This window comes from Rana temporaria, chromosome 5 (assembly GCF_905171775.1).
Source record: "Rana temporaria chromosome 5, aRanTem1.1, whole genome shotgun sequence".
Classification (NCBI taxonomy): Eukaryota; Metazoa; Chordata; class Amphibia; order Anura; family Ranidae; genus Rana; species Rana temporaria.
In genome coordinates, this window is record NC_053493.1 from 252166130 (window position 1) to 252191427 (window position 25298).

At 47.3% G+C, this 25298-nt stretch overlaps 1 protein-coding gene across 2 annotated transcripts in view; it reads left to right on the plus strand.

Moving 5' to 3' along the window:
- The first annotated feature begins 14858 nt into the window (after positions 1 to 14858).
- TMEM170B (transmembrane protein 170B) overlaps positions 14859 to 25298 on the plus strand; it is a 60149-nt gene continuing 49709 nt past the window's right edge. The window contains exon 1 of one of the 2 annotated variants that reach the window (XM_040353726.1): positions 14859 to 15330. In XM_040353726.1, coding sequence (XP_040209660.1) covers positions 15234 to 15330 — 97 coding nt within the window. In that variant the 5' untranslated portion in view covers positions 14859 to 15233. The remainder of the gene's footprint in view (positions 15331 to 25298) is intronic. The other variant, XR_005749473.1, reaches the window with a different exon arrangement.

Genomic DNA, 25298 nt, shown 5'->3' on the forward strand with positions numbered 1-25298 from the left:
ATGGACGCACTGCCATTGGTGGAGTATTAGTATAGGGTACAGCAAGGCACAGTCCCAGAGCTCACTTTAACTGAGGGTCTCGAAAGATGAGATGGCAATCACATTTTGAGAGACCCTAACTTGGAACATTTATAGTTATAATAAAGGTTTTTTTTTTTTTTTAATAATAAAAAAGCCAAAATAGTTGTTGTTTTATTGTTCATACTGTTTTACTGTATTTTATGCTATACTGTAATGTTTTATTGTTACTGTGTTTTATTGTGTTTGCTTTTCAGGTATGTCATTCTACTGTTTTACTGTACTGTTATGCCCTATCCACACAATCAGTTTTTCCAACAGGAAAACCGTGGGGTTTTTTCAGCAGGAAAACTGCTCAAACTTGTCTTGCATACACACGGTCACACAAATCTTGTCTGAAATTCCGAACGTCAAGAACACAGTTACGTTCAACACGTACGACGAGCCGAGATCAATGAAGTTCAATAGGCAGTTCGGCTCTTCTGCTTGATTCTGAGCATGCTCGTTTTTTCACGTCGTAATTGCATACAGACGACCGCGATTCCCATTAGGAATTTTTCCTGTCACGAAAATTTAGATCCTGCTCTCAGTCGTTTCTTGGCAGGAATTCTCACAGAACAAGTGTGATGGAGCATACACACGGTTGGAATTCCTGACAAAAAGCTCCCATCACACTTTTCTTGTCAGGAAAACTGATCGTGTGTACAAGGCATAACTGTGATTTATATATCAGACAGGAGGCTCATATCTTATGCATTAATCTTTCTTTTATTAATGCACATAGCAGAAATTCAACTTTATTAGTGAATTCAAGTAGAAAAACATTTTAAAACTGAAAAAACTACAACACCCAGCAGCCCTCTGGCTGGATCTGCCAATCATGAGGCAGGACAGCTGGTATATAAGGGGCTGCCTCCTTAGAACCCTCCTCTTTCTTTCTGCTCATAGCAGAACTTCAGTTAAGTACTCTGTGTTTTCACTTGGTTGCTTCTATAATTCTTTATTGTATTTATTTCAATACTGGGTGCTGGGGATACTTCCCTCTTTCATTACTGGTGCTGGGGATATTCCTCTCCCGCCGGTAACCCTTACAGGCTCCCACCTGTAATTCTTTTATTCTTTCCCACTCACTCCTAGTACTCTGTCTGTATCCCTCAGCTCTCCTTTGCTATCCCCCAACGTCCCGGTTGGGCTCCGGTCGGCGAGCACCCCCCTTGTGTCTCGGTGCGCTCTGACCGGTCTTGGTTTTTCCCCCATTGGCGCCATTTTCTGTCGGCGCCATCTTACCTCTTCTTCTCCTCCCGCAGTCTCGCGAGACTACGTCCTCAGGCTCTTGGACCTCGCTCCTCCTGCACCTCTACGCCAGTTGAGCGGCGAGCAGTGTACTGTACGGAGCGCGGTCCCTTGTATCAGGTCTTTAGCTATTAATATTAGTTAGGGAATTTATTCCTTAGTTAGTTATTCTATATCAGTTAGTCATCTGCAGTTAATTAGCTACCAGTCAGTTAGGCTCTGGCTATCAGGAGAGTCTAACCTACTCTCTCCTTCAGCTGGGTTGCTAGGCAACCCTTACTTCTTTATACTTATAGCCCTGCTTTATTATACTCTGCATAACTGTACTGTCTGCCGAGATTTTTCTATTTCTACTATGGCTGATGAAACGGTCTATACCCTTGCTAGAACCCCTGAGGAGGTAGAACCCTCCCTAGACGCTCCAGTCTATCTCAGTGCAGCCCAAATTCAGGAGCTGATCAGCAGATCAGTCCAAGCTGCCATGGCATCGGTTGCCCAAACCCCGTCTGTACCTCAGCCTGCACCCCCTATGTCCGGACCATCCGGCAGTGGTGAACCGCCCATAAAGAAGGGCAAGGCGTCCCAAAAACGCCGCCACATTAATGTGGTCTCCGACTCCCCGGCAGGGGAAGTAAATAACATGCCTCAGGCAGTACCCTCCCAGGACTGCCGACCCACTACCCTCCCAGACTTCAATCGACCCCTGAGCCTCGGGGAGATGCATATGCAGAGGCAGCGGTCCGCTAGGCGGGCTAAGCCGTACTCATTCGTGGACTCTTCTCCAGAGTCGTCCGCGGAATCCGAGGCGGCTGACGCCTTTGAGTCTGAGGATGAGGATGATGAATATGAGGGTAGTGGGCACATGGCGCTCCAAGACGACGCCAACCCTGTGCCCCAGGGTGAGACATTATTGGACTCTCGCGGAGGGCCCTTTTTCGATCCGGAGGCGATTAGCCATCCACGCTCCGGTGACTGGGCACCTCTACCCGAGGTGGCCCAATATATCGAATATTGGACCCGGAGATCTGTTGATAAAGCAAACCGAAACAAGTTGAGGGCGGAATGCCCCCGTCCTTGCATTGCCAAAAAGGTTGTGCACACTCCCGAGGTGGACCCCATACTGTTGAGGTATCTCACCAAGCACGGGAAATATTCCAAGAAAGGAATAGAGAGGTCCTTTAGGACCATACAGGACCGGATCTTAGATTTATTTGGGCCTATCACTAAAATCCTGAACCTCAGTGAGCAGGCTTCTGCCTCTGAACAGCCAGTAGACCTGTCCCAGCTTAGGGGCTGGGCCCAACGAGCAGTTTGCCTCCTAGGCTGCGCGAACACTACGTGTTCAATGGAGCGCCGCCGCTCAATCCTAATGAGGCTTGACCCCCAGCTGTCCCACCTGGCCGAATCAGAACCCGGCCCGGCCACAGAAGGCATGTAATTCGGGGACACGCTAATTAAGGACATTAATAAAATGGTAGGGCTTTACTCCTGCTTGGATAAAGCTCAAACATCATTAAAAAAGTCCAATACCGCTAAGGTTTTTCCCAAGGCCGGCAGAAACAAGGGCCGCTCTGCCGGCCACTACTTCCCTAACATGCCATACCATAGGGCTCCCGCTCAGTACCAAGCTCCGCAGCCCTACCCAGTACCAGTGGTGCAACCGGCGCCCTTCTTTCCTCCCCGCGGACGCCCCTGGAGAGGACGAGGAGGGAGAGGCTACCCCCGCTCCCGTCCTACCACCGGTGAGTACAACACACCTCAATTTTTCTCACATACCTATAGGGGGAAGACTGAGACATTTTATCCACACCTGGTCTGCGATTACGGCAGACGCATGGATACTCAGTACAGTAGCGGGCTATCAGGTAGAGTTATATTCACTACCAGACATGGATATGGTCCCTCATCCCATACGGTTTTCAAACTTGAACGCCGTACTAATAGACATCGAGTTACAGGACCTTCTGACCAAACAAGCTGTGGTAGAGGTGGACCCACTCTCTCCGGGTTTTCTCAGCAACCTCTTCCTAGTCAGAAAAAAGGGTGGCGGCTATCGCCCAGTGATAAACTTGAGAAATCTCAATCAGCATGTCGTATACCGACATTTCAAAATGGAGGGAACCCACTGCCTGCGGGATCTCTTACGTCCCGGGGACTGGTTAGTGAAGGTGGACTTAAAGGACGCCTACCTCACGGTTCCCGTCCATCCAACCTCCCAGCACTTGCTTCGCTTCCTGTGGAGAAACAGAATGTGGCAGTTTACTTGCCTTCCTTTCGGTCTCTCCTCCGCCCCGTGGTGCTTCACCAAATTGCTGAAGCCGGTGGTGGCAGCCCTGCGGAGCAGAGGGGTGAGGTTGATCATCTACTTGGACGACCTACTCATTATCGGCTTCGATCCAGGCCATTTTTCCAGCCCCTCTCCATTATCGAGCCCTCCAGAGACTCAAGGCTCTACATCTTCGCCAGGGGCTTCGCTATGCAGACGAGGACTCTAGTGGAACTATGGTGGTGGTTACGTCATGCCGTCGAATGGAACGGCAAGACCATCTTCAGTTCCAATCCAGACTTCGTCATAGAGTCGGACGCAAGTCTCCACGGGTGGGGCGCTCGGTGCGGTCTCTCATCCACAGGAGGGACGTGGTCTGCAGAGGAGTCTCTGCTACACATCAACATGCTAGAGCTCCTGGCGGCATTCTTTGCCATCAGGAGTCTTCTGCCGCACACTTCCAACTGCTGTGTGTTGTTGCGTATGGACAACGTAACCGCAGTCCAGTACGTCAATCGCTTGGGGGGCTCCAGGTCCAGGATCCTAGCGGATCTAGCGAAAGAATTCTGGCACTTCTGCCTGGAACGCAACATCGTTCCGGTAGCGGAATATATCCCAGGTGCTTCGAATATGGTGGCAGATTGGAATTCTCGCTACCTAACCGATTCCAGCGATGGAGCTGGGGTGGACACAATATGTTTTTTACTCTTTTTTTGGCACAGATTGCAATAAAAAAGTTGTTTTTAATGAGTTGATGTTTTATTGATGGTGTGATTTACTGTTAACCATTGTTTGCTTTGCAGGTGTGCCATTCAGCTGCAGCACTGATTTACTTATTTTCATAGCAACATTGTTTTCTCTCAAGATACGTAAATTCGTGACTCCAGCGCTGTAGGATGTTATTTCACCACCACAGTTAAAAAAAAGAGTATATGCTTCGGCATATATTTTTATTCACTTTTCTTGGCAGAGATTTCTTCATCCACATCAATCGATGTGAATGGAGGAATCTATTAGGTTTTGTTTTTTTCATTCAGCCCACAGGCTGCATGGAAAAAAGAGAACATTACAATATATGCCCAACAAGGACCAGAAACGTATAGGTATGTTGCTGGACTTTGAGTGGTTATACCGGAATTATGCCTCCATCTTGGTATCTTTTTTTTTTCAGTCGGTGGTCAGCATTCATGTAAAAGCAATCCTAGCAGCTAAATTGACTGCTTTTACGAGCAGTGGGAGGTGACATTCCCCCCCTCCCCCGCCTTCCATGGTTTTCTCAGGCTATCCTGTCACACCAGGGAACCCAAGAATGCAGCTGGTGGTTCCGCCAGCTGACAATAGAGCTAATCAGAGACCATAATGGCTCCAATCATCTCTATGGCCTAAGAAACCGGAAGCTATGAGCATTTCATGACCTTGGTTTTGCTGGATATAAAGAGCCCTTGGGAGTTTGGAAAAAGCATCTTATCACACCGATCTTGGTGTGGTCAGATGCTTTAAGGGCAGGGGAGAGATCTAGGGCCATATTCTGGTACATTTGCGGCGGCCGTAGCGTAAGCCATTTACACTACGCCGCCGCAACTTACTGGAGCAAGTGCCGTATTCCTCAAGCACTTGCTCCGTAGTTTGCGGTGGCGTAGTGTAAAAGGCCCGGCGTATCCCCGCGTAATTCAAAGGGGGCGGCTTGTATTTAAATTAAGCGCGCCCCCGTGCCGATCGAACTGCGCATGCGCCGGGCTTATAATAGCCCAGTGCACATGCTCCAGTTCTCGAGGGAAAACGTTAATGACGCCGACGTGTGCGTCATTGACGTAAAGTCGTATTCAAGAACGACTTAGGAAAACGACGTACCCGACGGGAAAAGACGGCGCGGACCCGACGCCATACTTAACATGGATACGGCGGACTTGCGTAAACTTACCCCTCATATAGCAGTAAGCGACGGTTACGCGACGCGATTTCATTCGGGAATGGGCGTATCAGGCTAATTTGCATAAACAAATGAGACCTGAATGTAAACGCCACCTAGCGGCCGGCGGCGAATTACATTTAAGATCCAACAGTGTAAGTGACTTACACCTGTCGGATCTTCAGCGTATCTATGCGAAAATGATTCTAGGAATCACTCGCATAGATACGCGGGTCAAAAATCAGAGATACGACGGAGTATCCTGAGATACTCCGTCGTAACTCTTCTGAGAATATGGCCCCTACAGTCTAAGAGAACCCAATTTTTTCAAAAAAGAGTACCTGTCAAGAGTAAGAGTACCTGTGAGACCCCAAGTCGGATTACATTTTAAATTCACTGGGCCAGATTCAGGAAGCTATTGCGCCCGCGCAACCACAGGTTGCGCGGCGCAATAGCTGTTTTGCTCCCGCGTAGCGAATGCCCCTGATTCAGGAACATCGCTACGCGGACTGCAGCCTAGGATATGACAGGCATAAGCCTCCTTATGCCTTCATATCTCAGGCTGCATTCTTGCGTTGGCCGCTAGGGGGCGCGGCCATTGTGATCGGCGTATAGTATGCAAATTGCATACTACCACCGATTCACAAAAGTTGCGCGGGCCCTGCGCACGCAAGGTACGGAGTTTCCGTACGTCGACTTTAGGGCAAGGTTGCTCCTGCTGTAGCAGGGGCAGCCAATGCTAAAGTATAGCCGCCCTTCCCGCTCGTGAAATTTAAATTTCACGTCGTTTACGTAAGTGATTCGTGAATGGCGCTGGACGCCATTCACGTTCACTTAGAAGCAAATGACGTCCTTGCGACGTCATTTGCCGCAATGCACGTCGGGAAAGTTTCCCGACGGAGCATGCGCTGTTCGCTCGGCGCGGGAGCGCGCCTAATTGAAATGATTCCCGCCCCCGGCGGGATCATTTACATTAGGCAGCCTTACGCCCGGCTATTTAGCATATCGCCCGCGCAAATTACGGAGCTACTGCTCCGTGAATCGCGGGCATATCAAAATATTTGCGTGGGCGCAGAGCAAAAATCGTTGCCCTTTGCCCACGCAAATATTGCGCGGATCTAGCTGAATCTGGCCCAATGTTTCCCTGTGGAAGCCATCTTAACTGATGCTACAGAAGTTGCTCTGAATTTAGAAAAGGTTCCTGCACTACTTTAGTCTAATTTGGGTGTGTGCCACAACACTGCAACCCCTCACAGATACTCTAGTTGAGCGCAGAAACGAGCCCTGCTGCAAAATATTACAGCAAAAATTGCACGCCCTATGTTAAACAGGGGCAGAAAAATTGGGCTTTAGGCACTGGTGCTGGTGCCCAGAAACAAAAATGTTCTTAGAAGCTATCAACATGAACATTGAGGAGAAATAGCATAGTCACTCAGCATAACAGGATAGTCACTCAGCATCAGCATAGGCAGTCTTCAAATGATCTCATTCATAAAAAAAAATTATCGGTTATATCAGCATCAGGTGCTTGGTAGCTGGTGATCCAAGACTGATTAATTTTTATGAAGGCGAGCCGATCAACCGAGTCTGTGAACAGGCACACTCTGTGATCGGTTACAAAGCCCCCAGCAGCACCGAATGTGTGTTCCGAAAAAACGCTGGATGCAGGACAGGCCAGTAGCTCAATTGCATACTGCGCAAGCTCTGGCCAGTGATCCATCCTCAAGACCCAGTAAGCCAGTGGATTTTCGGTTGGAAAGGTCTCCAAGTCTGATCTTGCCCCTAGGTATTCCTGCACCATGTAAATCAGATGCTGGCGATGGTTGCTGGAACCGATCATACATTGGGGCTGCAGACTAAAAAATTGTCTGAACGCATCGGTCGGATGGCCACCTTCTCCACTGCTCCTTCTGTGACTGACCGAAATCTCAGCAACACGTTGTCCAGGAGGACCAGAAAATTGTAACCTCCCCGGCTCTGGAAACGCATTGCACAAACCTTCCTGCAAGGCCTCCTGAAGTTGTTTCATCTTCTGCGAAGGCTGGATAAGTTCCGCAACCTTACCCTTGTAACGTGGATCAAGAAGGGTTGCACGCCAGTAGTGATCCCTCTCCTTATTCACATGAATCGGAGGGTTCTTTCACAGGCTTTGCAGGATCAGGGAGGCCATGTAGTGTAGGTTTGCTGAGGCATTTGACATGGAATCCTCTAGGTCACTAAGGATGACATGATCCGCAGCCCCCTCCTCCCATTCACATACAAGTCCTTGGGTTTCTGAGAACTGTAAACGATCCATTGAAGTCTGCTGCTGAGTGCTAGGCTCCATCTCCATGCTGACACAATCCTCTTCTTCCTCTTCCTGTGTGAGCAGGGGGCCCACAGGACTACTGTCTGGATAAAGGTGGCCTTGAGACGTAAGGTAGTCCTCCTCTTCCTCCCTCTGTTCTGCCTCAAGTGCTCTGTCCATTATTCCATGCAGCGTGAGCTCCAACAGGAACACAAGAGGGACAGTATCACTGATGCATGCAATGTCACTGCTCACCATCCTCGTGGCCTCCTCAAATGGTGACACGACAGTGCATGCATCCTTGATCATGACCCACTGGCATGGCGAAAAAAAGCCAAGCTCCCCTGACCCTGTCCTGGTGCCATACTCACTCAGGTACTCATTGATGGCCCTCTGCTGCATGTAAAGCCGCTGCAGCATTGCCAACGTTGAGTTCCACCTGGTGTGCATGTCACAGATGAGGCGGTTCTTGGGCATTCCTTTTCAAGGTCAGCCAGCCAAGCACTGGCATTAAATGACCAGCAGAAATGCCCACAGACTTTCCTGGCCTGCCTCAGGACTTCCTGTAAGCCCGGGTACCTGCACAAGAACCGCTGCACCACCAAATTAAGGACGTGAGCCAAACAGAGAACATGGGTCAAGTGTCCCTGTCGGAGGGCAGAGAGGAGGTTGGTGCCATTGTCGCAAACCCCTTTTCCTGGCTGGAGCTGGCGTGGCATCAACCACCTCTGAGCCTGCCCCTGCAGAGCTGACAGAATCTTTGCCCCAGTGTGGTTCCTTTCCCCTAAGCAGACCAACTCAAGCACCGCATGGCATCTTTTTGCCTGAGTGCTTGCGTAGCCTCTAGAACGCCTACGGAGCACCACTGGTTCTGAGGACAAATCAGCACAGGAAAAAGCCATAGAGGAACAACTAAAGGAGGGGGTGGAGGAGAGAGTTGTTGGAAAATCACCACTACCAGCATTTTGGAGGCGTGGTGGCGGAACAAGCTGCAACAATACTGCATCCTTCCCAGCTGCCAACAGGGTTACCCAGTGCGCCGTGAAAGAAAAGTAACGTCCCTGTCCATGCCTGCTGGACCATGAGTCAGCAGTAATATGCACCTTACCACTGACCGTCCTGTCCAATGAGGCCAAGACATTGCCTTGTTGCCTCAGAGAAATTTTGTGTGACCGTGCGTATGCAAGCCAAGCTTGAGCGGAATTCCGTCGGAAAAAAAGGGTTTTCCGGCAGAAAATCTGATCATGTGTACGCGGCATAAGTCCCATGAGACATTGCAAGACCCTAAAAATCGCAGGCATGACTCCAAGACGCAGAGCCATGATGGGATTTGTAGCTTCATCACAGCTGGAGGGACAAAGTTGCCAACCCCTGCACTAGGCCATCCAAGATGGCCTGAATTCTTCAGGGAATTGACAAATATAAGTCTTATATGGTGGATAATTAAATCTGATACTACTCTTCATGCAAAGTTCTGGGTCACAATCTTGTACAATGTCTTTTTGTCTGTTTCGGTCATTCATGTTGACCGCTTATACGTATCAGACAATATTTTCCCAGAAACTGCATTCGCCATTATTACCTTTGATACTATACCTTGCAACACCGCCAATAAATTGGCAACTTCTATTACAGAGGCACCAGCTAAGCAGGCACCAACAATTTGCCCTCTTTGAAACTCGGTAAGCTCTAAAATGATTCCATATCACTAGCAGCACGCGCAGTGAATGATGAAAGTGAGGCTTCCCACCTGTTAGCTATCATCACACAGCGGAAGCAAAAGTATGTTACATCACTTCTGCTTTCAATGCAAAACAAGATGTCACTTTACACCTGCAATCATGTAGTGTTTCCATATATTTGTCCAATCCCTGTAGTACTCAAGGCTTTACATGATGAACTAGGGCCAGAGAGCACATTCAAACTCATCCGTGAATAATTCTATTGTCCCTGCATGTGGGCTGAAATGGAGAGATACTGTCATTCATGCCTAGGGTGCATTTAATGGAAGATGCTGCCGTCAAGGTTACCCCAATAGGGGTAGAAGGGGTCTATGGAGTTGGGGTGCATTGACTTTCTGTGCTTGGAACCTGACTCAAGCCGGCAGGACAACGTGTTGGTGGGGACTGACCATTTTAGACTGTATGCGCAAATGTTTCCAACCACAGATCAATAAGCCTTGATGGTGGCTAGGCTATAAGTTCTAGTAGAAAAATTGTTCTAGAAATGACAGGAGAGATGGTATAGAGGGAGAGATGTGTGACTCTAGAAAGGACAGAAAGGATGGTGTGGAGGGGGAGATGTGACCCTAGAAATTATAGGAAGAATGGTGTAAGAGGTGACCCCAGAAATGATAGGAAGGATGGAGTAGAGTAGGAGATGTGTCCCTAGAAATGATAAGAAGAATGGTGTGAGAGATGACCCTAGAAATGATAGTGTAGAGGAGGAGATGTGGCTCTAAAAATGATAGGAAGGATGGTGTAAGAGGTGATCCTAGACATTATAGGAAGGATGGTGTGAGAGGTGACCCTAGAAATGATAGGAAGGATGGTGTAGAGTAGGAGATGTGACCATTGAAATGATAGGAAGGATGGTGTGAGAGGTGACTGTAGAAATGATAGGAAGGATGGTGCGAGAGGTGTGTCCCTAGAAATGACAGGAGGGATGGTATAGAGAGGGAGATGTGTGACCCTAGAAATGACAGGAGAGATGGTATAGAGGGGGAGATGTGTGACCCTAAAAATGACAGGAGGGATGGTGTAGAGGGGAGATGTGACCCTAGAAATAATAGAAAGAATGATGTAGAGGGGATGTGAACCTAGAGATGACAGAAGGCATGGTATAGAGGGGGAGATGTGACCCTAGAAATGACAGCAGGGATGATGTAGAGGGAGAGATGTGACCCTAGAAATTACAGGAGGGATGGTGTAGAGAGGGAGATGTGACCATAGAAATGACAGAAGGGATGGTGTAGAGGGGGAGATGTGACCCTAGAAATGATAGGAAGGATGGTGTGAGAGGTGACCCTAGAAATGATAGGAAGGATGGTGTGAGAGGTGACCCCATAAATGATAGGAAGGATTGTGTAGAGGAGGGGATGTGACCCCAGAAATGATAGGAAGTATGGTGTGAGAGGTGACCCCAGAAATGATAGGAAGGATGGTGTAAAAGGGGGGGATGTGACCCCAGAAATGATAGGAAGGATGGTGTGAGAGGTGACCCTAAAAATTATAGGAAGGATCGTGTGAGAGGTGACCCCAGAAATGACAGTTGGGATGGTGTAGAGGGGGAGATGTGACCCTAGAAATTATAGGAAGACTGGTGTGAGAGGTGACCCCAGGAATGATTGGAAGGATGGTGTAGAGGGGGAGTTGTTACCCTAGAAATTATAAGAAGACTGGTGTGAGAGATGACCCCAGAAATCATAGAAAGGATGGTGTAGAGGAGGAGATGTGGCCCTAGAAAGGATAGTGTGAGAGGTGACCCTAAAATTATAGGAAGGATAGTGTAGAGGGGGAGTTGTTACCCTAGAAATTATAAGAAGACTGGTGTGAGAGATGACCGCAGAAATCATAGAAAGGATGGTGTAGAGGAGGAGATGTGGCCCTAGGAAGGATAGTGTGAGAGGTGACCCTAAAAATGATAGGAAGATGGTGTGAGAGGTGACCCCAAAAAAGATAGGAAGGATGGTGTAGAGAGGGAGATGTGACCCTAGAAATGACATGAAGGATGGTTTGAAATTTCACCCTAAAAATGATAGGAAGGATGGTGTGAGAGGTGACCCCAGAAATGATAGGAAGGATGGTGTGAGAGGTGACCCCAGAAATGATAGGAAGGATGGTGTAGAGGAGGAGATGGAACCCTAGAAATGACAGGAGGGATGGTGTAGAGGGCGAGATGTGACTGTAGAAATGATAGGAAGGATGGTGTGAGAGGTGACCCTAGAAATGAAAGGAAGGATGGTGCAGAGTGGGAGATGTGGCCCTAGAAATGATAAGAAGACTGGTGTGAGAGGTGACCCCAGAAATGATAGGAAGGATGGTGTAGAGGGGGAGATGTGACCCCAGAAATTATAGGAAGGATGATGTAGAGGGGATGTGAACCTAGAGATAACAGAAGGCATGATATAGAGGGGGAGATGTGACCCTAGAAATGACAGCAGGGATAGTGTATAGAGGAAGATGTTACCCTAGAAATGACAGGAGGGATGGTGTAGAGGGGGAGATGTATGACCCTAGAAATGACAGGAGGGATGGTGTAGAGAGGGAGATGTATGACCCTAGAAATGACAGGAGGGATGGTGTAGAGGGGGAGATGTATGACCCTAGAAATGACAGGAGGGATGGTGTAGAGGGGGAGATGTATGACCCTAGAAATGACAGGAGGGATGGTGTAGAGGGGGATATGTGACCCTAGAAATGACAGTAGGGATAGTATAGAGGGGGAGATGTGTGACCCTAGAAATGATAGGAAGGATGGTGTAGAGGAGAAGAGGTGACCCTAGAAATGATAGGAAGGATGGTGTAGAGGGGGAGATGTGACCCTAGAAATGATAGGAAGGATGGTGTGAGAGGTGACCCTAGAAGTAGAAATTATAGGAAAGATGGTGTAGAGGGGGAGATGTGACCCTAGAAATGATAGGAAGACTGGTGCGAAAGGTGACCCCAGAAATAATAGGAAGGGTGGTGAAGAGAAATTATAAGAAGACTGGTGTGAGAGATGACCCCAGAAATGATAGAAAGTATGGTGAAGAGGAGGAGATGTGGCCCTAGAAATGATAGGAAGGATAGTGTGAGAGGTGACCCTAAAAATGATAGGAAGGATGGTGTGAGAGGTGACCCCAGAAATGATAGGAAGGATGGTGTAGAGTGGGAGAGGTGACCCCAGAAATTATAGGAAAGATGGTGAAGAGGGGGAGATGTGACCCTAGGAAGGATGGTGAAGAGGGGGAGATGTGACCCTAGGAAGGATGGTGAAGAGGGGGAGATGTGACCCTAGGAAGGATGGTAAAGAGGGGGAGATGTGATCCTAGTAAGGATGGTGAAAAGGGGGATATGTGACCCTAGGAAGGATGGTGAAGAGGGGGAGATGTGATCCTAGGAAGGATGGTGAAGAGGGGGAGATGTGACCCTAGGAAGGATGGTAAAGAGGGGGAGATGTGACCCCAGAAATGATAAGAAGGATGGTGTAGAGGGGGGATGTGACCCCAGAAATGATAAGAAGGATGGTGTAGAGGGGGGATGTGACCCTAGGAAGGATGGTGTAGAGGGGGGACGTGACCCCAGAAATGATAAGAAGGATGGTGTAGAGGGGGGATGTGACCCCAGAAATGATAAGAAGGGTGGTGTAAATGGGGGATGTGACCCTAGGAAGGATGGTGTAGAAGGGGGATGTGACCCCAGAAATGATAGGAAGGATGGTGTAGAGGGGGGGATGTGACCCTAGAAATGATAGGAAGGATGGTGTAGAGGGGGGATGTGACCCTAGGAAGGATGGTGTAGAGGGGGGATGTGACCCCAGAAATGATAGGAAGGATGGTGTAGAGGGGGGATGTGACCCCAGAAATGATAGGAAGGATAATGTAAAGGGGGGGATGTGACCCTAGAATTAATAGGAAGGATGGTGTAGAGGGGGGATGTGACCCCAGAAATGATAGGAAGGATGGTGTAGAGGGGGGTATGTGACCCTAGAATTGATGGGAAGGATGGTGTAGAGGGGGGGTGTGACCCTAGAATTGATAGGAAGGATGGTGTAGAGGGGGGATGTGACCCCAGAAATGATAGGAAGGATAATGTAAAGGGGGGTATGTGACCCTAGAAATGATAGGAAGGATGGTGTAGAGGGGGGACGTGACCCCAGAAATGATAGGAAGGATAATGTAAAGGGGGGGATGTGACCCCAGAAATGATAGGAAGGATGGTGTAGAGGGGAGGATGTGACCCTAGAAATGATAGGAAGGATGGTGTAAAGGGGGGGATGTGACCCTAGAAATGATAGGAAGGATGGTGTTGAGGGGGGGATGTGACCCTAGAAATGATAGGAAGGATGGTGTAGAGGGGGGTATGTGACCCTAGAATTGATAGGAAGGATGGTGTAGAGGGGGGATGTGACCCTAGAATTGATAGGAAGGATGGTGTTGAGGGGGGGATGTGACCCTAGAATTGATCGGATTGATAATGTAAAGGGGGGATGTGACCCTAGAATTGATAGGAAGGATGGTGTAGAGGGGGGATGTGACCCTAGAATTGATAGGAAGGATAATGTAAAGGGGGGGATGTGACCCTAGAAATGATAGGAAGGATAATGTAAAGGGGGGATGTGACCCTAGAAATGATAGGAAGGATGGTGTAGAGGGGGGTATGTGACCCCAGAAATGATAAGAAGGATAATGTAAAGGGGGGGATGTGACCCTAGAAATGATAGGAAGGATAATGTAAAGGGGGGATGTGACCCTAGAAATGATAGGAAGGATGGTGTAGAGGGGGGATGTGACCCTAGAAATGATAGGAAGGATAATGTAAAGGGGGATGTGACCCTAGAAATGATAGGAAGGATGGTGTAGAGGGGGGATGTGACCCTAGAAATGATAGGAAGGATAATGTAAAGGGGGCATGTGACCCTAGAAATGATAGGAAGGATAATGTAAAGGGGGGGTGTGACCCTAGAATTGATAGGAAGGATGGTGTAGAGGGGGGATGTGACCCTAGAATTGATAGGAAGGATCATGTAAAGGGGGGGATGTGACCCTAGAAATGATAGGAAGGATGGTGTAGAGGGGGGATGTGACCCTAGAATTGATAGGAAGGATAATGTAAAGGGGGGATGTGACCCTAGAATTGATAGGAAGGATGGCGTAGAGGGGGGATGTGACCCTAGCAATGATAGGAAGGATGGTGTAGAGGGGGGATGTGACCCTAGAAATGATAGGAAGGATGGTGTAGAGGGGGGGATGTGACCCTAGAAATGATAGGAAGGATGGTGTAGAGGGGGGAATGTGACCCCAGAAATGTTAGGAAGGATGGTGTAGAGGAGCACAGGAGGGATGGATGCTCCATGCACAGGCTCCAGTCTCCTCCTCCAGGATGATGATGGTGACTCGGATGATGATGGGAGGAAGGAGGGGACATCTGATGATGGTGGAGGATGCAGGTTGGTTGCTCGGCACACACACAGTGTGTAGAAGGTCGGTGTGTGCGGTGTACTGTGGTCAGTAGCACGTCTCTGGCTGCCTATAAGAAGTACACCAGGCTGGGGTTCCTCTTCCTCAATGTCTCCCCTGAGAGGCTGCTTGTCGTCCCCGGTCCAGCTGCGCCCTCCGCTCATCCCCCGGCCATCCTTACTTGGCCTCTTACTGCTTGAGCTCCTTGTGTTGCTGCTGGAGGAAGAGGAGCAGCAGCTGTCTGGGAGCCCCGGGACTTCCTCCAGCACCCTGCCGGCTGACGAGCAGCCAGGGACCGAGAATGAAAGCGGAGAAGGAGGACCTGTCCATGATCAACCTGTCTGTACAACAAGTCCTGAGCCTATGGGCTCACGGGACAGTGCTGAGGAGCCTGACCGGTAAGTGACCAGTCCTTCTAATGGAGCCTTCAGCACCATGGATAGCGCAGCATGGATGGCGCCCCCTATCAGGGGGTCATTAATACCGCACTCTGCTCTGGAGGGCTGTGTATGGGAATGGATGGGGGCATGGAGCATCTATTGTTTACTGCAGCTCTGTCTCTGTCCTTTGTGCATTGCTTGGCAAAGTTTACATGACATGTAGGATGTTGGTGCAAAAGACTTTTGTGGGTCACAATCAATAATGGGGTAAAATTAGGGCATCTGCCACAGACTGCATGGGGGAGTGCTATAAAAGTCTGGCTCTTCAGTGTTCTTCCTAGCAAGCCAGTTTTAGCTTTACAAGTCATAACACTTTTTTCTTGCTTTGTAACGCATGTGTATGGCAGCAAAGAGGGTAGGCTTTAGCGCCCACCTATGCATCCATGGTTTCTGTGCGTCCAGCACAGTGACCGAGCTGTCAAAGGGAGGTCCTGGGACCGGTTCCGATCATGTGACCTCTGTGATAACCAATCATGTGATCAGGCAGCCCTTCTCACCCCCTGGGCAAAAAGACCTATTTAAAGGGGCTTTCGGCTACGCCTGAAAGGGTTAAAAAGGTGGTCAGTAATACCAGCCGATGTATCGTTGTTAGTAAGGCCCCTTTCACACGGACCATGCCTGGTCCAATCAGCAGGTGGTCCATTGACATACCCCCTGCTGAATCAGAGCAGGCTGGAACCGGTGTAGCATGGAGGTCTGTATCCCATGAAGATCGGTATCAACTGCGCATGTGCCGATTTCAGGCAATTGAAGTCGAGCGCAGAGCTACTGCCGACAGTACACACCAGTGAAACCTCGGTCGGCATCCAGGCTCTTTCCTTAACATCCCCGTGGATTGGAGGATGTTAAAAAAAGAGCCAGGAGGCCGAGCGAAGCGAGGACGTGAGGCCGACTGGCCACTTTCCTCTAATTTCACGTCGCCCCGAATGCCGGGTTCGCTGGTGTGTACTGACGTAAATCCATTGGAACTACAACGGCACAGTGTTCGTCGGCAGTAGCTCTGCGCTCGACTTCAATTGCCTGAGATCGGCACATGCGCAGTTGCCACTTTTGTCACATCCATGGTGTTTTTTTGCTGCAGGGGCTTTTTAGACCCATATTCGATCTACGAGGGGTCAGATCTGTCTACATCAGACTACCTCGATCCGTCACGTTTAGGTGTGGAAAAACAGAAAACAACACAGACCTTTTCCATGTTTTTTTTTTTGGACCTGGACGGATGGAAGTAATCAGATGTAAACGGACACAAGCTGAATCGGAGCAGAATGGAACAACGGTCACTTTTGTGACATTCTTGTCCATTCATGTTTTTTTTATGCAGGAGCTTTCATACTAGATCTATGTACGGCCTTTGGTATCTCCATTTACCACAGACTACCTCTGATCCATCATGTTTAGGTAAAAGAAAAATAGAAAAATACAGTCTTTTTCAATTTTTGAAGGTAATTGGATCAAACAAATGCGTTCTGAATTGGAGCAGAACGGAACCAATGTCACTTTTCTGAGAGTAGTGTCCATTCAGATTTTTGCGCTGCAGGAGGTTTCTGGACCCATATCAGATCGATTAGCGATCGGATGTGAACAGACTTGGTTCTGCTTACATCAGACTACCTCTGATCCTTCATGCTTAGGCCAGAAATAACGGAAATGAACACAACCTTTTCCAATCTTTTTCCAGACCTAGACGGACTTGTAGGAAGTTGGATGTTTACATTCACCTGAACGTAGACTAAGACCCCTTTCCCATCAGTGGATTGATCGGGGTCAGGGTTTTTCAGGCAGATCCGATCGGAGCCATCCATAGCTCTCTATGGGGCGGCGGATGTCAGCAGATAAGTGTCCGCTGGCATTCGATCCGGTCCGCTAAAAACAGATGAATGGGGATACGTTCCCCATCCTTCCGGCTGGTCTGATAGCAATCGGATGGAAATGGACATGCAGTCTGTTTCCATCCGACCGCCCCATAGAGGAGAGCGGTTTCTGTTCGTGTCGCTCTGCATAGCAGAGCGGACACAGACATGTCATCCGTCTGCTCAGCGGAGAGATGAAAAGCGCTGTCTGAAAGGGGTCTTACATAGAGCTTCTTATCAGGTCCACCTGAAAGCCTGATCAGACCCAGTGCTGGCACAAGGTCATTTAGAGCCCAGGGCGAACATGCCAATCTCTGCCCCCCCTAAGATGTATGAGCAATATGTATCAGCAAAGTTCCCCCCACAAAAACACTGAGCACTAATCTGCATGCTTACCCCTAAGCATAAATCCCCCCTCCTCCCAGTACAATTCCACCCCCTGCTGAAATCTCCCTCCCAGCAAAAATCCTTGCCCCCAAATCCTCCATGTCAAATTACCCCCTCCAACAAAAAATACGCCCTCTCCTATTACAAAGCCTCTAGTCCTAAATTTTCCCCTCCTGATACACGTATCCCCCCCCCCCCCCCCACACTTCAAATCCCTCCCTCCCAGCACAAATTCCCCTCAAATCCCCCTTCAAAGCACAAATCTTCTCCCACCCCTCCCCCCAACACAAATCTCTCTAGATTACAATTCTTAGCACTACCCCCCCCCCCCATTTCCCCTTTAGAACAGTACTAACCCCCTGCCTCCCTCTTTATCCCCCTTCCAACACAAATCCCCTTCCACAATCTTCTTGAGGTGCCCCCCACCCCACATGATATCACAGTGCCCAGGGCAGACGACCCTCCTGCCCACCCCTTGTCCCCGGCCCTGATCAGACCAACCATGTGAAAGGGGCCTAAGGCTGGATTCACACCTATGCATTTTTAGTGCTTTTTGCATTTTGCAGATTTGCACTACAGAACGTGCTCCATAGGAAACCATGTTAAATGGGCTGTCGTGCAAAATACAAAAAGCACTAAAAATGCATAGGTGTGAATCCAGCAAAGGGCTCGTTCACACCATACAGTACATGCATGGAAACTGATGGGTAAACCACGCAGAGACATAAACCACTTGCAGAGACATATGTTTACATCAGTTTTCATGAGCGTTTCAGTGAGTTTTTACGCACGTTGACATCAGTTTTCATGCACATCAGTTATTTGCCCTGTTCACACGAATGTTGATTTCATCTCAGGGCATGTAGAAAAACGTTGTTTTCTTTGAGCCTTTGCAGAACGCATGCAGAAAAGCTGGTCTCTGCACCAAGGTGTGAACGAGGCCTACACAAGACACACTTCTGATCCCTGGAAACATAGGGCCAGATTCACAAAAGAGATACGACGGCATATCTCCTGATACGCCGTCGTATCTCTGAGATACGATTGTCGTATCTATGCGCCTGATTCATAGAATCAGGTTACGCATAGATAGCCCTAAGATCCGACAGGTGTAAGTGACTTACACCGTCGGATCTTAGGCTGCAATTCTAGGCCGGCCGCTAGGTGGCGATTCCATTGCGGTCGGCGTAGAATATGCAAATGACTAGTTACGCCGATTCACGAACGTCCGCTTTTTGGCCGTCGCTGTAAATTTACGCTGTTTCCGTAGAGATACGCCGCGTAAAACTAAAGCTGCCCTCTAGGTGGTCTAGCCAATGTTAAGTATGGCCGTCGTACACCCGGGTCGAAATTGGAAAATTTAACGTCGTTTGCGTAAGTCGTCCGTGAATGGCGCTGGACGCCATTTACGTTAACGTCGAAACCAATGACGTCCTTGCGACATCATTTAGCGCAATGCACGTCGGAAAATTTTAGGGACGGAGCATGTGCAGTACGTTCGGCGCGGGAACGCGCCTAATTTAAATGGTCCCCGCCCCATTTGAATTAGGCGGGCTTGCGCCAGGCGGATTTACGCTATGCCACCGCAAGTTTACAGGCAAGTGCTTTGTGAATCAATCACTTACGCTGAAAACTTGCGGCGGTGTAACGTAAATGTAATACGTTACGCCGCCGCAGCTTAGGGCGATTCTATGTGAATCTGGCCCATTGTTTTAATATCACCTGAGATCATCACTTGAGTCATTTGCAGAGGATGTGTACCACCACATTTGATCCACTACCGCACACCAAATCATTCAGAAATGCTTCACAAGCCCATGTTAGAAGCAAAGTACAAATACCTCTGTACGTTGACCCTTTTAAAATCCAATAAACATGCATTGAAAATAGGTCAGGACCTACTGTACAATGAATCCACCACTGGCCACAAAGGCATGCATCCAGTACACTATATAATTACATAACTATCGCTGTTATTATAAAATACAGATTGTAGAACAAAGGTGAGAATGAAAACAGAATGGCATTCTTATGACACAATGGTGGCTCATTCGTTCTCAAGCTTACCACAGTCTTCCTGATACTTTATTTTGGCATCCAAGGCATTGCCTCTGTTACTTGGCTCTGGAAATGGGGACGTAGAATGTTTTCAGGGTTCTTTATGTTGGTTAGCGCTGTCCCTGAATACAAAGTGGGATCTTTGTTGTAGTTAACAGTGGTGTTTTTGACTTTGGTTAAAGATGTACTTAAAGGCCTTTGTGATGAGAATTCTACAGCCATAGCATCCAAGCAGCATTCCTTTTACTAATTGCCTGCAAGTCAAAAGGAAAGTATAAAACGGACCATACACTTTATAATCTGATTGCATAACGTCATGTAAATCTACACCTATGTAGCACATAGGCCTGCCAAACTGAGTACAAATTAATAAATTGTTTAGTTGGGCTTTAATTTTCCATAATTATTGGTAAAGCTAAGGAGATTGTACAGAGAGGGGGGTATTTACTAAAACTGGTGCACAGCTGTGCATATTAGCCAATCAATTTCTAGCTTTTATTTTCAAAAGCTTAAAGCGTAACTTTACCCATAACGACTCGATAAAAAATAATGTTTGTACGTTCAATATTAATAATTATTCTACCAAAACAAGTGTTAGTTTTAAATTGCCTCCAGCAATGTTCCTGTTTCTTCTTGCCAGGCGCATCAAATGGCTTCTGTCATAACTGATCACATGTGCATCACCATGGCAGTTGCAGATCAAACGAAAGCAGCTTCCTTGGTTGTAAAGGATAGGATGGTTTAATTCCATTTTAAGGATCGGCCTCTAAAAACTCGGCAGTGCCTGAAAATGCATAAAAATGGAGAGCAACTGAACATTTGCAGAGGGTAAGACTATGTATTACTGGATTTAAGCAGTATAGACACTTATTTCTAATGTTTTACATAGCCATACTTGCAAAAGGGGACAGCTTTAAGTGATGTATCAGGACTTAATTTTCTGACTAAAGTTGCACTTCAACCCCTTCCCACCCATGCTGAAGCCGAAAGACAGCTACATCGTTGGCCTAAATTGCAGCGCGCTCTTTGATCAGCGAGTCAAGGAAACTCAGCTGATCAGAGTGAGGGGCCGATCCCAACCCCTTACCACGTGATAAGCTGTCAGCCAATGACAGCTGATCACGTGGCATAAACAGAGTCGTAATTAGCAATTTTTTCTCCTTACGCTGATAGCCCCCAGTGATTGATATATCATAAATTACAGAGGACTCTCAACGCTTCCTCTGTTAAGGCCATCAAAAGTTCCAATACTCTTTCCTTTCTTTTTTTTTTTGTTAGATTTTTTTTTCCACAGAAACACCTCTAGGTAGGTCAGTTAGATTGAATAAGTCAAGCTAAAGTTTAGTATATTAAAAAAAAAAATGGGGGAGGCATACAGAACCAGTGTAAAAATGTACCTTTGATGATGTGTATCTAACGTTCTCATGGCTTCTGGTTACAGTGATAATGCATGTCTCAAGTGATGCTGGAGATGACCGCATATATGAAAATCTGGCACTGCGGGGGTTAATCGTAGTGGCTGCAACTATGTAGGACTTGCGTAGCTCACCCTACCTTTCTTGTCCCCTCTGCCACTAACAAAACACTTAGGGCCAGATTCTCGTATCCTGGCGTAAAACTATGCGGGAGTAACGTATCTCGTTTACGCTACGCGGCCGCAAGTTTTACGGGCAAGTGCTTGATTCACAAAGTACTTGCCTGTAAAGTTGCGGCGGCGTAGCATAAATCCTCCGGCGCAAGCCCGCCTAATTCAAATGATCCAGGTAGGGGGCGTGGATTATTTAAATTATGCGCATTCCCGCGCCAATCGTACTGCGCATGCGCCGTCCCTAAAATTTCCAGACGTGCATTGCGCTAAATGACGTCGCAAGGACGACTTACGCAAACGACGTACATTTTTAAATTTCGACGCGGGAACGACGGCCATACTTAACATTGGTTGCCCCTCATATAGCAGGGGCAACTTTACGCGTCGCAAATGCTACAGAAACGTCGTAAATTCTCTGCTTCGACCGCGCGTACGTTCGGGAATCTCACGTAAATAGCTAATTTACATAGACGACGGGGAAAACGACGTCGGCGACACCTAGCGGCGGGGAAAAAAATTGCATCTAAGATCTGAGAGCGTAAGAGCCTTACGCCTGTCAGATCTAATGGATATCTATGCGTAACTGATTCTAAGAATCAGTCGCATAGATACGCCGGGCCAGATTAGGACTTACGACGGCGCAAATGGCGTTGCGCCGTCGTAAGCCCTTTGAGAATCTGGCCCTTAGTATTCTTTAAAGAAAACAGAAATCTGGATGTGGAAATCACCTGTTATAATTGCTGAAAATCATCACGGAAATGGCAGCAGAGGAGCAGGGTGACCCACTAATACGTTTTGCACCACGCTAGCACCTACTCATAGCAGTCTCAGCCCAGTATCCCATCCACAGGTGAAACTGGCAGGGCAATCAGAAAAAAAGGTGAAGAAGCCACCCACAAAAGTTGCACATGTACACCCCTCAATTTTTTGTAAATATTTTATTATACCTTTTTATGTGACAACACTCAAGAAATTACACTTTTCTACAATGTAAAGTAGTGAGTGTACAGCTTGTATAACAGTGTAAATTTGCTGTCCCCTCAAAATAACTCAACACACAGCCAATTAATGTCTAAACTGCTGGAAACAAAAGTGAGTACACCCCTCCGGGGCGTCATGTGACTCATTAATGTTACAAGTTCTCAGGTGTGAACGGGGAGCAGGTGTGTTAAATTTGGTGTTATCACTCTCACTCCCTCATACTGGCAGTTCAACATGGCACCTCATGGCAAAGAACTCTCTGAGGACCTGAAAAACATAATTGTTGCTCTACATAAAGATGACATAGGCTATAAGAAGATTGCCAAGACCCTGAAACTGAGCTGCAGCACGGAGGCCAAGACCACATACAGCGATTTAACAGAACAGGTTCCACTCAGAACAGGCCTCGCCATGGTCGACGAAAGAAGTTGAGTGCATGTACTGAGCGTCATATCCAGAGGTTGTCTTTGGGAAATAGACGTATGAGTGCTGCCAGCATTGCTGCAGAGGTTGAAGGGTTGGGGGGTCAGACTGTCAGTGCTCAGACCACATGCCGCACACTGCATCAAATTGGTCTGGATAGCTGTCGTCTCAGAAGGAAGCCTCTTCCAAAGATGATGCAAAAGAAAGCCTGCAAACAGTTGGCTGAAGACAAGCAGACTAAAGACATGGGTTACTGGAACCATGTCCTGATGAGACCAAGATAAACTTATTTGGTTCAGATGGTGTCAAGAGTGAGTGGTGTCACCCAGGTGAGGAGTACAAAGACAAGTGTGTCTCACCTACAGTCAAGCATGGTGGTGTGAGTTTCATGGTCTGGGGCTGCATGAGTGCTGCCAACACTGGGGAGCTACAGTGCATTGAGGGAGCCATGAATGCCAATATGTACTGTGACATACTGAACCAGAGCATGATCCCCTCCCTTCAGAGACTGGGCCACAGGGCAGTATTCCAACATGATAACAACCCTAAACACACCTCCAAGATGTCCACTGCCTTGCTAAAGAAGCTGAGGGTAAAGGCGATGGACTGGCCAAGCATGTCTCCAGACCTAAACCATATTGAGCATCTGTGGGGCATCATCAAACGGAAGGTGGAGGAGCGCAAGGTCTCTAACATCCACCAGCTCTGTGATGTCGCTTTGGAGGAGTGGAAGAGGACTCCAGTGGCAACCTGTGAAGCTCTAAATAAAAAAAAAAATTATGCTGAAATGACTGTTTACAGGGTATAGAAACATAATAGTTAACTGATTCCTTTTAAAAACGATTAACAATAGATAAAAATCAATCATATAATGTACCTGTAGTTTCTAGTTTCGTTTTTGCATGTTGTTTCCCGCCTCTCTGCTGTACAGAGCCACAGAGCCAATACAGGGCAGTGATGGTTTGGAAAACGAAACTGATTGGTGCTGAGGGATTTTAGACACACAGTAATCACACCTCCATGATTACTGACCACAGAGAGAAAGCTCCCAGCACTGTGGTCATCAGGAAACAGACAACCAGGAAGTGTGGAGATCAGAGAAGAATTACAGCAAAAACAAACAATGAGGACATGAAAACAACACTGCATTAAGGTAAAGGAAGCTATTAAGATAAAAAAAATATTTCCTTTAAGGCAGTGCTGGAAAATAATGTTGGCGACACAAAATATTGCCACTTTGGGCCCAATTTGGACGTTTTCACTTAAGGGTGTACTCACTTTTGTTGCCAGGGGTTTAGACATTATTGGCTGTGTGTTGAGTTATTTTGAGGGGACAAACAATTTACACTGTTATACAAGCTATACACTTACTACAAAGTGTCATATCTTCAGTGTTGTCACATGAAAAGATATAATAAAATATTTACAAAAATGTGAGAGGTGTACTCACTTTTGTGAGATACTGTATTTGCAAGAAACAAAATAAAGATATACAGATATTATAATATTCAACTTATAATAAACATCCTCAAGCCTCAGAAGAGTAATAACATAAAGTGCAATCTTGCAATGCTAGAGTAAATGTAACAAAAACTAATCATACAAAACACTGAAACATTGTATTATTTGTGTTTGTTACTTTGAATCTAACATTGCAAGATTGTATATTATTAATCTTTTTTTTTATTACATTTTTTATTGGGTACAAAAATAGTCAACATATGCCAAAATAATTACAATACAAGCTACTTGCATATAAGGAAAATAAAAATAAATTATGTATCAAGGTAGATATACTTTGTATTAATCTATGAACACAATTAGTATAACCATTAAAGCGGGGGTTCACCCCAAAAAAAATAATAATATTACATCTAGCAGAGCCAGCATAGTAAGGGCATTTACTTTCGGCGGGTTTTTTTTTTCTCCGTACATACCTTTATATTCTGTTTTTGTCCAGGGCTTCCGGGTTCCGATGACTGTGGGACTGGGTGTTCCTATTCTTCCGTTCGATGATTGACGGCTTGTGAAACAGGTGACCTGTCGCACAACGCGCATCACCAGATGCCGGGAAAAAGCCGAGCTGCGAGTCGGCACTATACGACGCCTGCTCAGTTAGCTCCACACGGCAGGCGCAGGCGCCGTATAGTGCTGACTCGCAGCTCGGCTATTTCCAGAAATCTGGTGACGCGCGTTGTGCAACAGGTCACCTGTTTCACAAGCCGTCAATCATCGAACCGAAGGATAGGAATGCCCAGTCCCGCAGTCATCGGAACCCTGAGGCAGGGATAGGAACGCCCAGTCCCGGAGTCATCAGAACGCGGAAGCCCTGGACCAAATCAGAATATAAAGGTAAGTACGGAGGGAAAAAAAAAAACCTGCCAAAAGTATATGCCCTTACTATGCTGGCTCTAATATAAAAAAAATAGTTTTTAGGGTGAACCTCCACTTTAAGCTTGTTATATATTAGCACAATATAATGTCTGTCTTCTTTTGAGGGCTCTGGATGTTTAACCGCTTCCATACAGGGCTTTTATACACCCATCCATACCAGGCCTATTCTGGCACTTCTCTCCTACATGTACAAATCATAATTTTTTTGCTAGAAAATTACGCAGAACCCCCAAACATTATATATG